The sequence below is a fragment of the Lissotriton vulgaris genome, chromosome 6, assembly GCF_964263255.1.
Source record: "Lissotriton vulgaris chromosome 6, aLisVul1.2, whole genome shotgun sequence".
Lineage (NCBI taxonomy): Eukaryota > Metazoa > Chordata > Amphibia > Caudata > Salamandridae > Lissotriton > Lissotriton vulgaris.
The window spans coordinates 1,657,970,510-1,657,984,612 of NC_141694.1; the positions used below are offsets into that span (position 1 = coordinate 1,657,970,510).

At 44.4% G+C, this 14,103-nt stretch overlaps 1 protein-coding gene across 3 annotated transcripts in view; it reads right to left on the reverse strand.

Annotated features, from left to right (window-relative positions):
* UBR2 (ubiquitin protein ligase E3 component n-recognin 2) overlaps positions 1 to 14,103 on the reverse strand; it is a 1,804,160-nt gene that overhangs the window by 1,187,737 nt on the left and 602,320 nt on the right. For all 3 annotated transcript variants that reach the window (XM_086927821.1, XM_086927820.1, XM_086927822.1), the window contains one exon: positions 8,824 to 8,889. In XM_086927821.1, coding sequence (XP_086783947.1) covers positions 8,824 to 8,889 — 66 coding nt within the window. The remainder of the gene's footprint in view (positions 1 to 8,823; positions 8,890 to 14,103) is intronic.

The following is a 14,103-nucleotide window of genomic DNA, read 5'->3' on the forward strand; positions in this document are numbered from 1 at the left end:
TGACACTCTGAGAGAACAGTATGAGCTGAACACCACTGAGACGTATCGGTACATACAGATTAGGCATGCATTACTGGGTGCACTGACACCGGGTACCAAGGTCCCAGAATCGGCCCCTTTAGAAGACCGACTACTCACTGACTATATGGAAGCTAGCGCCACATCCCTCACATATCGCAAGCTAGTGAATAACCTGCCTGACCCATTACAGAAATTGAAAGTGAAATGGGAAGATGATGTTGGTGACCTGGATGAGGCGAATTGGAATGCCGCAATGGCATCACCTAGAGAAGCGGGAATTTCAGCAAGATTCCGACTGGTACAATATAAGATACTACACCGAGTGTACTACACACGCACCACCCTACACAAACTCCAAAGGGCAGATCACCCATATTGCTTACGAAACTGTGGGGAGGAGGGAACGCTGTTCCATACCCTGTGGTCCTGTCCGAACATAATAGACTACTGGAAGCGAGTGGCACGTACGATCGCCCAGACGCTACAACTCCCGTTCACTCCTGATCCTAGAATCTGTCTGCTAAATGTATGGGGCCCGACCAACCTGACACTACAAGGGAGGCAATGGGTGGTTATAGGGATGATGCTAGCGAAGAGAGATATTGCGCAAAAATGGGGGGCATCAGAGACGCCGACTTTGACACAATGGTGCAGAAATATGGACATACTCATGGTGGTGGAGCGGGCGGTATATCAACAGAGGGCAAATCCACGTAAATGGAACAAAATATGGCTGCCATGGAACGCCTATAGGGGGGAACCTTGTGAACCGCTACCGGAAGAAGAAGACGTAGATAGCTCAGAGGAGGGGGATGACGAAGAGTAAATGTGGAAGGGCAGGTGGGATAAGAGGGTATGGTCACGGGCTGCTTAGGTCCTCTCACGCCCGTCTGGCGTAAAACACGGTAAGACTCCCGGGGGGTGGGGGACAAATGGCCCGCTGGTTTGACGCACATGGAATGATGTTATACACCTATTATGCTTCAGTACGACCAAGCTATACACCTGAATGTTATCTGTTGTTTACTTTAAAAAATGAAAATGTTGCGATCCTGAGAGACTGTGGCGGAATGTTGACACCGCACCTCTCAATGACTGAACTGCTGAGTATGTTTAACTGATGCAACAATAAAAACAAATTTAAAAAAAAAAAAAAAAAAAAAAAAAAAAACATAAAATCTCGCAAGCTCGACTGCGCATGTGCGCAGTACGCCACGCGAGACCTAAAAGGAACTGTGGAGTTCTCTGGAAAGACCAAGGTTTCACTCTGCCAGCTCATCAGACAAGTGGGACACTTAGCATGAATGAATGACAAGTCTTTTGAGGCCCACAGCTGCTCCTAGGAGTGTCCCGGTTTAGAAGACTAATAGTACAGAAAAAACATAATTATGCCGCGTAAATAGACAGGTGTTAAGCCTTTACTTGACAGAAGACTGACGATAACGATCCAAGCTCAGATGGAAGCTTATGGAGAAGTGTGGCTCAGGGGTTAGAGGCGGCAGACCCGGAAGCTGAAATCGGCCCTGGACCAGGGTTCAATTCCCCGCCTCGGCGGGTCTTGGGCTAAAAATTCCACGGACTCGATAATTCTCGCTCCGGTGCCTTCTCGACTCACGGGTTCACACTCTGCGACTCTGGGCAATAGCTTGCTTAATCTCCACAACGGCCCCTCGCGGAGGGATGCCTGGCTTTCACCTTGTGGATACCCTGCCGGAGTTATCTCACAGGGGAATACCAGGACGGGTTCCCTAAGCAAGCGCCGGGAAACCCACTGCGGGTAGCTGTGCGCTATATAAGCTCAAATACATTTACATTTACATTCACATTCCAGGCATAAGCAACAAGATGAGAGAAGGAGCCCTTCTAATCTGCCTCACCTTCGGCACCACAGCAAAGGAAGCCTGTCCAGAGTTCTTGCAGCGACGTAATGTTGCACTCTAGATTCCAAATATTGTCGGACAGTCAAGAAAAAAGGCTTTCTGGGCCAGTAACAAAGATTTTTAGACAAAGCACTTCTTTACAGGAGATCAGTGGAAGTAGCTCTACTAGGGGAGATGAATGTACGATAAGATAGCCTGACAAAAAAGCAGGCGGCAGCATTCTATACAACCTGCGGTCTCTTGATCACATAAACCAGAAGGCCCAAATACAGCACATCAGTATAGTCCACACTGGAAGTATTAAGGGCATAGACTACCCATACTCCTGGAGGGCAAAGGTAAAAGCATCACACATTTCTATATAGAGCAAAGTAATCCCAAACAGGTTCCAACCACAGCAGACACCTGCTGTTGAAAGGACAGAAGACTGTGAAGTCTTACCCCAAGATTCCTGAACACCACCGAAAGAGGATGGGGACGGCACTCTACCAGGCTAACAGTTAAGCTACCAGTCAGCTGAAAGGTGAGACTTGAGAGCCAGAGTCCACATCCAACAACCTCCCCAAAGGAGTAGGGAAGCTGAGTATCTTCAGTGTACGAGATCAACGTAGAGCCAAACTAAGCCACTAAAGTAGCAAGCAGAGTCAGATACAGATTAAAAAGAGTAGGACTAAGGGGGAGCCCTGCGGCACTCTAACATGGGGTACTTGGAGCTGGAGGAGAATGAAGCAAGCAAGACAGACTGTCCTCTGTTCTCCAGAAAGGATTTAATCGAAGGGGACGGTGCTTTCCTCGGAACCTGTTTTCAATGCACGTATTGTGATGGCATCGCAGCAGCCAAAATATTCTCCTACAACTTTGTGTCCCACCTCTTTATTCTAAACAACTAGTGGTATAGCCAACAAAGTGACCCAGCATATGCAGTTGAGAGGCAGGAAATGGGCAACACCCTCCACCCCCCTCATCCCCCATACTGGACTACCTGTATGGCGGGGGTTGAAGGGGGAGGTCAATCTCTTCCGGCGGGTAGGAAGGTCGTGTTTTAATGTGTGGAGGAGTTCTGTGAGGCAGATGGGCTGGTGGGGAAAACTGACGGAATGAATGCCATTGTGGCGTGCTAAAGCAATTTGTCCAAATGGAGGGCTTTTAAGATTGGAACATGATTGGGATCTCCAAACTGGGGGATGTGATTCGAGGTATAGTGCTGAAATTGTTTCAAGAGCAGCAAATTGATTACGAACTGCATCACAGCCAATTCCACCGGTACCTGCAGTTCTGCCACGCTCTCAATTCCAATCTTAAAGACCTCACGGACCTTCCAGAATTTAACCACTGGAGGGTAAGCGCCTCCTGGGGGACCTGGTGCCCCACAAAATAGCCAGTCAACCAGACACTAGTCACAAATATGTCAAACACATTATCCACCCTCAGAGCGACATGGGAGGCAACCATTGGTGCACTAAACAATGACGATAGGACAGAGGCTTTGGGGGCCTTGTGAGGCATCAATTTCGGCCCACATCTAACTGATTCCGCTGAAATCCCTTCACAACGCCTACTACATTAGGCATTGTTTGTATTGTATGGGACTGACTGGCTCCCAGACATGCCTCCGTTGCAGGGTGGAGGGGGGTACATTCCTTCAGTATGTGTGGAGTTGCATTTCTTTGAACAACTTCCGGCGCTATGTGACATCCTGCCTGGGGAAGATCTTCTCTTGGATAATCCCTTTGGACCCAAAACTGATTCTCCTTCATACTACAGATGCATTGGAGGAACAAATACAAACGTTTAATCAGATTTCTGGTTTTAACACTAGCGAAAAGGGGCTTCGCCAGGGAGTGGAAGGTGGAATACTCGATTAGTCTCTTGCAGTGTGGAAGAAGGGGTTGGATCGTTGTATGGGGCTAGAGGTTGCGGTGTACCAGGCCAGGAGATGTGTTCAGAAGCCTCCCAAAATCTGGCAAAAATGGGCTGATTACAGGGGGATTGTTTTGGCAACCATAAGCACAGTAAGCTCATCACTTGTGGCAGAAATTTGGCGGTATGGGGCCAGTGAACACGGTAATGCTACTCATGAGTGAGGTTGGATTATGGGACATTTGAATTGTCGCCTGGTGTTTGTGGGGATGGGTGGGATCAACTGTGCAGGTTTCTTGTTCAAGTTTGTGTGTGTACTTACTTCCTCATCCTACAAGTACTCCTCAACCTGTGTGGCAATGTTTTTGAGTGTAAACCCAATAAAATTGGTTATGAAACATAAAGAAAGATTTAACCCAATCAAAAAGTTGAAGATTAGTTATGGAGTAGTGAATTGAAATCAGACAGCTTGATAACTTCCTAATCATTACTCAACTTCTACAATGTCTGATATTTGGACCAAGTCAGCATCCTATTTTATTTGTAAATATAAATATACTGTACTTCCCAAAACGGTTTCAAATTGCTTGTCATAAGTCTTTCTTTAGGCCATCCTTTACAAATAAATTTTGAAACCTCCACCAACTCTTTATCCTTATCATGTTCCTTAGACCATTCTTCTCTGCTGATGGCAGGAACCCCAGAATCCTGTATCAAAGCCACAATGAAGTTCCCCCATGGGTCATTAACACATTACTCTAAAGGTGCAGGCAGTCTAGACAAACAGTCCGCCACTACATTGTCTTTCCCTGGTACATAACTAATTCTGTATATGTATTCCTTAATTCGCATTGAAATCCTCGCTAATCTAGCTGATGCTGTTGCAGTTCCATCTGTAGACAAAATGTGGACTAATGGTTTATGATCCGTCCTGATGTTTACCATTTTCCCCCACACAAATGCACGAAAATGCTCTAACGCCCACGCGCAAGCTAAAGCCTCCCTTTCTATTATAGGGTATCTGCTTTCCGCAGGTGACAAGGCTCTGGACGCTAACAAAATAATTCTTTCTTTTCCATCATCTCCAACCTGCGATAGTACCGCGCCCAACCCTTTATCACTTGCGTCTGTTGTTAAAAGGCAATCCAAATTGGGGTCAAAACTTGACAAAGCATTTACTTTTTGTACTTCCCATTTGATTTCAGCAAACTCCCTTTCACACTCCTTCGTCCACTCTAACTTCATATTCTTCTTCAGTAATGATCTAATATTATATACCTTTGAAGCAAAATCTTCTATGAATTTAGCGCAGTATTCTGCCATTCCTAAGAAAGACTTTATCTCTTCTTTAGATTCTGGTGCCGGCGATGAAACAATGCCTTCCACCAGTGACACTTTTGGCCCGACACCTTACTCACTAATGACATGTCCTAAATAAGAGACACTTCTTTCTACAAATTTACATTTAGATAACTCCACAGTTAACCCTGCTGAATTCAGTGTTTCAAACACTTTCCACAGTTTTGAATCATGATCTTCTTTGTTGGTGCCTGCAATTAAAACATCATCTTGAAAGAAACATATCCCTTCCATATCTCCAAACAATTTGTGCATCAACCGCTGAAAAACAGCTGCGGCTGATGCAAGCCCAAAGGGCATTCTCCTGAATTGATAACAACCGAACGGCGTGATAAAAGCCGTTAAATGCCTCGACTCCGGCTCCAGAACCACCTGGTGATAGGCGGCAGAAAGGTCTATTGTGGAGAATCAAGTTTCTCCTCTTAACCACTTGGATGCTAATGACAAGGGTAACTCGTCATGCACTGCCCATTCATTTCAATGGAAATGATAGTAAAACAGCAATAATTCCTTAGCACTAAAGGGGTTAAAGAAGAGACCATCTCATTAATCTTTGGTAGCAGGAACCTTTCAATGACAATATTTTTATTAATATGGCTTAAATCTATACACAAACAAATTTTTCCATTGGACTTCCTCGCCACTACAGCTGGACTAATCCACTCTAATGAGTCTACCTCTTCAATAACACCTTTAGCTAAAAAGCCTTGTATTTCTTTCTTTACCTCATCCCTTATCAACAATGGAATAGGTCTGACCTTAAGTACTTTAGGTAGCACATCACTTTTGAGCATGATCCTATGCTCAAAACCTCTTAGCTTCCCCAACTTTTCTCCCACTACATTAGTGAATTTACTTTTCAAGATATCCTCTATCTTGCTACACTCATCTAAGACCAGCACCTTCTCTTTGCTGTTTGGGTCTAAAATGATATGTAGGTTTTTCTGGTCATGCCACCCTAAGACAGATGGTCCCGTTTTGGCTATGTATAACTTCCCTCTTGTCAACCTCCCCTTAAAAAGAAAAGTAAGCCATCTAATAAACCTAGCAAACCTATTTTCTCCCCCGTGTAACTCACAGGGTTAACATCAGAGACGTTCAATGTATCCCCTATTTTGTGCGTAAATTTCTTCTTCCATATCTCTTCATTAATGATAGTGTATGGAGATCCAGAATCTGCATATACGTTCACTTTTATACCTCCTAAGGATACTTCACAAATTGGTTTACCTTCCATTGCCTCGTTGGTGATATTGAGCATATAATTCCCCCTCACATTTTTCACGCAACTCTCATCATCCTCACCACTTTCATTTGCACTCAAATCTTCGCTCCAAATACATTTAACATTACTACGCTTGCGACACATCTTGCTAAAATGTCCCTTAATCCACACACGCCACATTTTTTCCTTAGAGCTGGGCACATCTTGCTGTAAGCCATGTGTTCTTTGCTGTCGCAACAATAACACCTTCTCTCTTCTAAATTCTTTTCTCTTCCTTGATTTCTGAAAGGTTGATTAGGACCCTTGCTTTGAAACTGTCTAGTTTGGTTTTTCGCTGCCCCTTGTATTTTGAAAACTGCTGATGACGCTTTATCTGATTCCTTTACTGTGCCTTTGACTACAACGGCACATCTCCCGGACATTTCCGACTTCCTCATTATAGCAAGTACATCATCCAAGGGTGCGTCACCATTTCCCCAAAGACGGTCCTGTATTGGTGAGTTATCATTGTGCATAACTAGCTGGTCCCGAATAAGGTCATCATGCAGATTTCCGAATTTGCAATCGATTGCTAGCTTTTTTAAGTCATCCAACCATTCATCAACTAATTCTTCTTTCTTTTGTTTTCTCTGAAAAAATGTATGTCTCACTACACCAATACAAACTTTTGGTGCGAAATATCTGTCCATGTCTCCTATGGCATTATCGAATTCACTCAAATCTGTATTGACCACTTTTTGCATGCGTGAATGCGTTTTTAACCCTTTTGGTCCCAAGGAATGTAAAAGTATCCTTTTTTTCTGTTCTGGCTTCATTTTTCCATTTTCATCGATAGCACAAATATAATTAGTGAAATATTCCTTCCATTCTACCCATTTCATTTCTGGCTGAAATCCCGTAGCCCAGAAAGGTTGTGGAGGGCTGATTATAAAACTTTGTTGGGCCATTTCTTCCTTAGATATGTTCTCTAGCTGATCACCAGTTTCCATAAATTGTATTCCACTTGTAAATGTGCAATAATACACTTGTAAATGTGCCCAATGACAACACAAATAGATGTAAATTTTTTTTTTTATATACGAATACAATCCACTTAAAATAGTGCCCCGACAGTCTCACCTGTTCTTCTTATGAACCGCTTATGAACCGCTTTTTTTATATACCAACTGTTCGTCCTTTACGCTGTTAAATTTGTGCACTTCGACGTGTGAAACTGACAATCTCAAAATAATCCACGAAAAATGGCTGCCACGCAGGATCCCGGTGCGTGACCTTGCGCCCTCTCGTCATCCCGCAAACTCTTCATAGCGGAGAGATTGACGTCAGAGCGTTGAAGGGGAAAGAACAAAGGACGTTCCAATGCCGGTAAGGAGATCGCGCTAGGAACTTTCCAGCTGCTCAAAGGATGCAGGCAGGTGCTTCTCAACTGAAAGTTACAAGGTAAATGAGATCCTTTCCTCCTACCTTGCAGAGGATGTTGCTCGACCTCACAGCTTCTGTGCAGAAATGTAGAATCACACAGGCATTATTCTTTCGTCGATTTTGTTGCCAGCATGCTCCCATATATATCGTTTTCCTCCTCAAATGTGCGCAGTTTCACCACGACGTGAAAACAATTAAAAAAATGAATAAAGTCTTCTTTCCTTCCGTTTCCCTCGTCGCCAATTGTAAAGTACGGAGAGTAGTCTGATTCCTTAAGCTCTTTATTGTACATAAGGAATATCAATATAAGAACAGGTAGCGCCAGGAAGCACAACCTTACATATACACAGCCAGGCTCTAACTGACTCTGTCACCTTAGAACTTCAGCGATACAACATGCATTGCAAAGGCTCGCTCCAACACAAGCCTTAAAGCAATACTCATAAATAAAATACACACAGCATAACAGATGGCAACATACTTTGCCTGTATTGGCTCAAAAACAGAGCTATGGTGCTATGCAAGCAGAGGATATTGTGACATCATCTTATCTGGGAGTAACCTTAGGAACAAGTCCCCTCCTTGCAGAAAAAAGTAAACTTGGCTTCTATATGTCACACTGCTACAACATTTGTCCTCAAACAGATGCCCTGTGTGGATTGAACTCAGCGATAGACTTTGTTTTCCTTTCCACAGTAGCTACCATGAGCGGTGCTGCTCATAATTCAAACCACTGCCTGTTGTACCTTCTCCATTTTTATTTGTTAGTAGCAGGTTAGATGTATTACTGTTTACTGAAAGGGATGTGCTTGGTGCTACTGAAAATGATGCAATGAATATATCAGAGACTTATTGGGTAAAATAAATCCAACAATACGAGGGTAGAAGCAGTCTGAAATCGCTTTATTCAAGCAAATGACAACATTCATATATCTTATTTTTAGATACTATGAACAGTAATGTATCTACATGAATTTGTCTTTGATGCACCAACTGAAGGTAAATAGTTTTTAAAGAAAAAATATACACAGACATGAATGTAATGAATAATTTTACCTGGAGCATCAGTATATCTTTGTCAAACATCTCCTCTCGGCATTTCACATTATGATAATAATATATCTAGAAAAAAGCAAAAATAGAGTAGGTTATCTGAAAATAATTTATAAAGGAAAAAAACCTTAAGGAGCACAAGGCTTGTACCATCAGTAATACCTTTCCTGTCAGATAGTATCTTCACAAAGATTACATATATGCAAGCACTACCAGCCAGTAGGCTGGATATGGACATTTCTGAAGCAATTTACTCCTGAGGACCTTGCTAGTGGAGGCCCTCCATCAATACAAGCATATCTAAAAGCATCAGAATCGAAATTGACCCATCAGTGATTACTCTAGGAGGTTATCCTGTCCTCAATATAAGTGTTATCTAGGGGCACCCGTTTTTTTTTATACATGATACCCCATTCACACAAAATACTCATCTCCAAATGCCAACATAGTAGCAATCTTAAGAGGTGAAGGGTCTGAGAGTCATTGATTTGTTGATTTCCTAAAAGATAAAGCGCTAAGCCATGATGTTCCCTTGGGATTAGATTTACGCTATCGCGTAGCACAACGTAATAAACAGATAAGACATCAACAATTTTCTGCATAATTACTGTTTTTCCCTTCTTTGCACCAGCATAACTCACAAAAGTGTTACCCATACAGCATTATCACCACCCCCCATGAGGCACCAACCCAGCATTCATTCACCCTCTTCTGTGAATTCTCTAGGCTTAATAAAACATCCTCCACGTTTAAAAAGTATGCAAATCTGCACTTCTAGAAATGTGCAAAAGACTCAGCTGAGTCATGTTGCCGGTGGAGAGAGTTTGATGCGCTTTATTCTCTGGTAGAGATTCTATCTAGCAGCAGATTTCTCACTGCTTGAATATACCCCAAGCGTCAGACTATGTCTGGAAACTTTTTAAGCAGTACCTCTTCACACCAGTAGGTGGTGTTGTTGCAGTTCCATTTTAATGTCATTCCTCTCCGGGAATGACGTGCAGAGCCTATATAGATGCTACTAATGAACAGTAATTCAAGTTAGTATTAAGACTGTCCCCAGACGGAGAGCTCCACAAGCAAATAGATGTGACCATTGTGCAGGTTCCTAGCCTACGGGTCTTATTAATGGATAGAGGCCAACCACAGAATGGGAGGATGCGATGGTCGCTGAGGAATCTGCGCCTAGATAGAATCTCTACCAGAAAGAAAGTTACCGAAGGCAAGTAATTTGTCCTTGAGATAGAGGCTTCTTGTTGCTGGTTCCTCACCTTTTGAATAGATACCAAAGTAATACATATTTGGAGGTGGATCTGTGGATGAACTCAGACCAGAAAGTCCTGCAGGACTGAGCAGGTAAAATGCCCCTTTGGCAAACCGGACTATCCTGACAATAGTGCTTTTTAGGTCTCGCTTGAGCCAGCGCATGCGCTGTCGGAGAGACATTTAGTAATTGAATTTTTAAATTGCAACCTACATGGTTTAGCTGGCCTAAAGCTTGCGTGCCCGCCGAAGTCGTGCATGAGCACAGCAGCTTCTCATACTCCCTCCTTTGTTGTCAGCTATAATGAGGCTCCTCTGTTTGCACTCCCCCCTGCTGCTGACATTCCCCCCTCCCTTTATCTCCAGCCCTTCTCGTAACCTTTGCTTTCAATCACCCCTCCTTTCTCCCCCTCGCCCTGTTTTCGTCAGTTGCATTTGCTTGTATACTTTTTATTATTAAAACTTGCGGTTACTTATGCGGCTCTGCTCGCACTCCCTTTTCCCTTTCCCCCCAGGCCTTCTCTGCATAGTTTGTTTTCATTAGGCACAATTGTTAGTATTGAGGCTCCTTTGCTCTTCGCATTCACCTCTCCCTTCTCCACCAGCTCTTCTGCTACGCAGGAAACAGACAAGAGGCGCCACTGGGCCTGAAGACAGACAGAGCCAACCTGCTTGATTAATGGCTTTGCATTTGCATGTGATAGCAGTAAACATGCCCGAGGGGCCAGGAGAGGCCAAGCCACACAATGACATTCTCCTCAAGTGTTGTTTCCCCTGGGGGCAGAGTCATTTTATGCTTAACTTCAAACACACAAAAGTATTTTTTTTTAAATTATTATTTTCCCTGGGAACCGAGTCATTTTACGCTCAACTCCAAACCTACAAAAGGTTGTACTTTAAATAAAATTATTAATAAATACTACCCTAAACAGTAATGTTTGTGGGGTAAAATTGGAAAGTCACTTTGGTGGGCTCATCTCAGTATTTCACCCTATTAGCATTATGTTGGCGGTTTAAGTCGATGTAAGTATATATATTTTTTCTAAAATACTTTGTTCGTCACACACAGCGTAAAGGAGTTTTTGTATTGTTTTGTTTACACTACATTTGTATAAAATTTACAGTTTACACACTACACTAAATGATTGTCTCTTTTCTCTCTTTTTTCTCTCGAATTTTCGCAGTACTTGTATAACTTTCCATTATGTACTTTGAATGCACATTAAAATTGCTCTCACACCTTAAATTTACTGGCAAAAATCATGATTTTACTCCCTTTCTCCTTCTTGGTCTCTTTGTCTCACACTACACTTTTTTATATGTACATCTTTTATTTATAATGTTAAACACTCTCAGAAATAGCCTCTTTCCTTTAATTTGCACTCTTTATTTTTGTTGCACACTTTCACACTTTATCTTTGGCACACACCGCCAGCCGTCAGTGCACACTTTCACCAGGCATACACACCACCAGCTGTCAGTGCACATTTTTAACAGGCACACTCCTACAGCAGTCAGTGCACGCTTTCACCAGACATAAACACCACCAGCCATAATTGCACACTTTCACCAGACATTTCACCAGGCATACACACCACCAGCCATCAGTGCAATGCTTACAGCAGGCACACACACCACTAGCCCTCAGTGCACTCTTTCACCAGGCACACACCAACAGCTAGTAACACAAGAAGGGTACAAAGTTCCCCAAGGCGAGTGAAGAGGAGAAGTGTGTGTAGAGAGCGTAGAAGAAGAGGAAAAAGGGAGGGAAATTCCCTTATTGCAACTAAAACCCTCACACACCTAGCAAGCTAGATGTCATGCTTCATCATATGGGTTCTGCTCCTCGTCAGACTGGCGCTGCAATGTCTGACGGGCACCCGTGAAGAAGCTCTTTATCGGAGATCTTTTGTTCCAGCCATATGGTGCATGCGAGTAAGAGGGCAAGTGAAAGTGTAGTCGTGGGAAAGTGGTGCATAAAGAAAAAAGGGTGCTTACAACCTTATTCCATGTGGTCGTAATAGAGCAGGCCAACAGGTCCTGCCAATTTGAAGCGGCCCTAAGTAAAATCCTAAGGTGCCCCGCAGTCTGCTCCAGTGGGACCTGCACGCATTGGTCAGGTACCCGGTCTGCGTGCGGTCAGAGCCGATAACACCTACCCCCACCGTCTGGTCAGGACAGAGTTCTATTACGACCACATGGAATAAGGTTGTAAACACACTTTTTTCTTTAGCTTTTCACTGTGTAGAACTGAACACCTAGGTCCTGAAGAATTGCCATTTTGGCAAGAAACATGCTGACCTGACCAGAGGGTTGTAGGTATCTTGCTCTGTACCTTCTCAGCACATATCTCCCCTCCCACTGTTTTAATCAAGGGCGTCAGCCACCCCAATAAAGCTCATTGTGGACTGACCCACCTTTTTTAACTCACCACTTTCCCACGACTACACTTTCACTTGCCCTCTTACTCGCATGCACCATATGGCTAGAACAAAAGATCTCCGATAAAGAGCCCCTTCACGGGTGCCCGTCAGACATTGCACGCCAGTCTGACGAGGAGCAGAACCCATATGATGAAGCATGACATCTAGCTTGCTAGGTGTGTGAGGGTTTCAGTTCCACGAAGGGAATTCCCCTCCCTTTTTCCTCTTCTTCTACGCTCTCTACACACACTTCTCCTCTTTCCTCGCCTTGGGGAACTTTGTACCCTTCTTGTGTTACTAGTCTTCCGGACATGTACACTGGACCCCTTTAAATATTGTCCGCTCTTGGTTCCCCCCTGTTGTTGATACACACCAACAGCTGTCAGTGCACGCTTCCACCAGGCACACACACCACTAGCCATCAGTGCACACTTTCACTAGACACACACCATCAACCGTCAGTGCACACTTCCACCAGGCATACACACCACCAGACATCAGTGCACGATTCCAACAGGCACACACATCACCAGCCATTAGTGCACGCTTCCACCAGGCACACACACCACTAGCCATTAGTGCACCCTTCCACCAGACACACACACCACCAGCCATCACCACAGGCAGTGCACGTTTCCACCATGCACACACACACACCACTAGCCGTCAGTGCATTCTTCCACCTGGCACACACTACCAGCCGTCAGTGCACGCTTTCACCAGGCATACACACCACTAGCCATAATTGCACGCTTCCACCAGCCACACACGCCACCAGCCATCAGTGCAATGCTTACAGCAGGCACACACACCACTAGCCCTCAGTGCACTCTTTCACCAGGCACACACACCACTAGCCATCAGTGAACACTATCACTAGGTACACACCACCAGCCGTCAGTTCACACTTCCACCAGGCATACACACCACCAGCCATCAGTGCACGATTTCAACAGACACACACCACCATGCAATAGTGCACACTTCCACCAGGCACACACATCACTAGCTATTAGTGCCGCTTTCACCAGACACACACACCACCAGCCAGCACCACCAGTCAGTGCACGCTTCCACCAGGCACACACCACCAGCCGTCAGTGCATGCTTTTACCAAGCACACACACACCACTAGCTGTCAGTGTACGTATTAAAAGGCACACTCCACCAGCCGTCAGTGCACGCTTTCACCAGGCATACACACCACCAGCCATAATTATACACTTCCACCAGGAACAAACACCACCAGTTGTCAGTGCACGTTTCCACCAGGCACACATACACCACTAGCCGGCAGTACACACTTCCACCAGGCACACACACCACCAGCCCTCAGTGCACAATTTCTACAGGCACACACACCACCAGCGGGCAGTGCACACTTCCATCAGGCACATACACCACCAGCCGGCAGTACACACTTCCACCAGGCACACACACCACCAGCCATCAGTGCACAATTTCTACAGGCACACACACCACCAGCCATCAGTGCACACATCAATTGTTAACGCATCCACAATGAACTATTGTAGCAATCGCAATATGGCTCACTTTACTTTTAAACATGTTCATGTAAAACGCAGCATGCCACCATTAC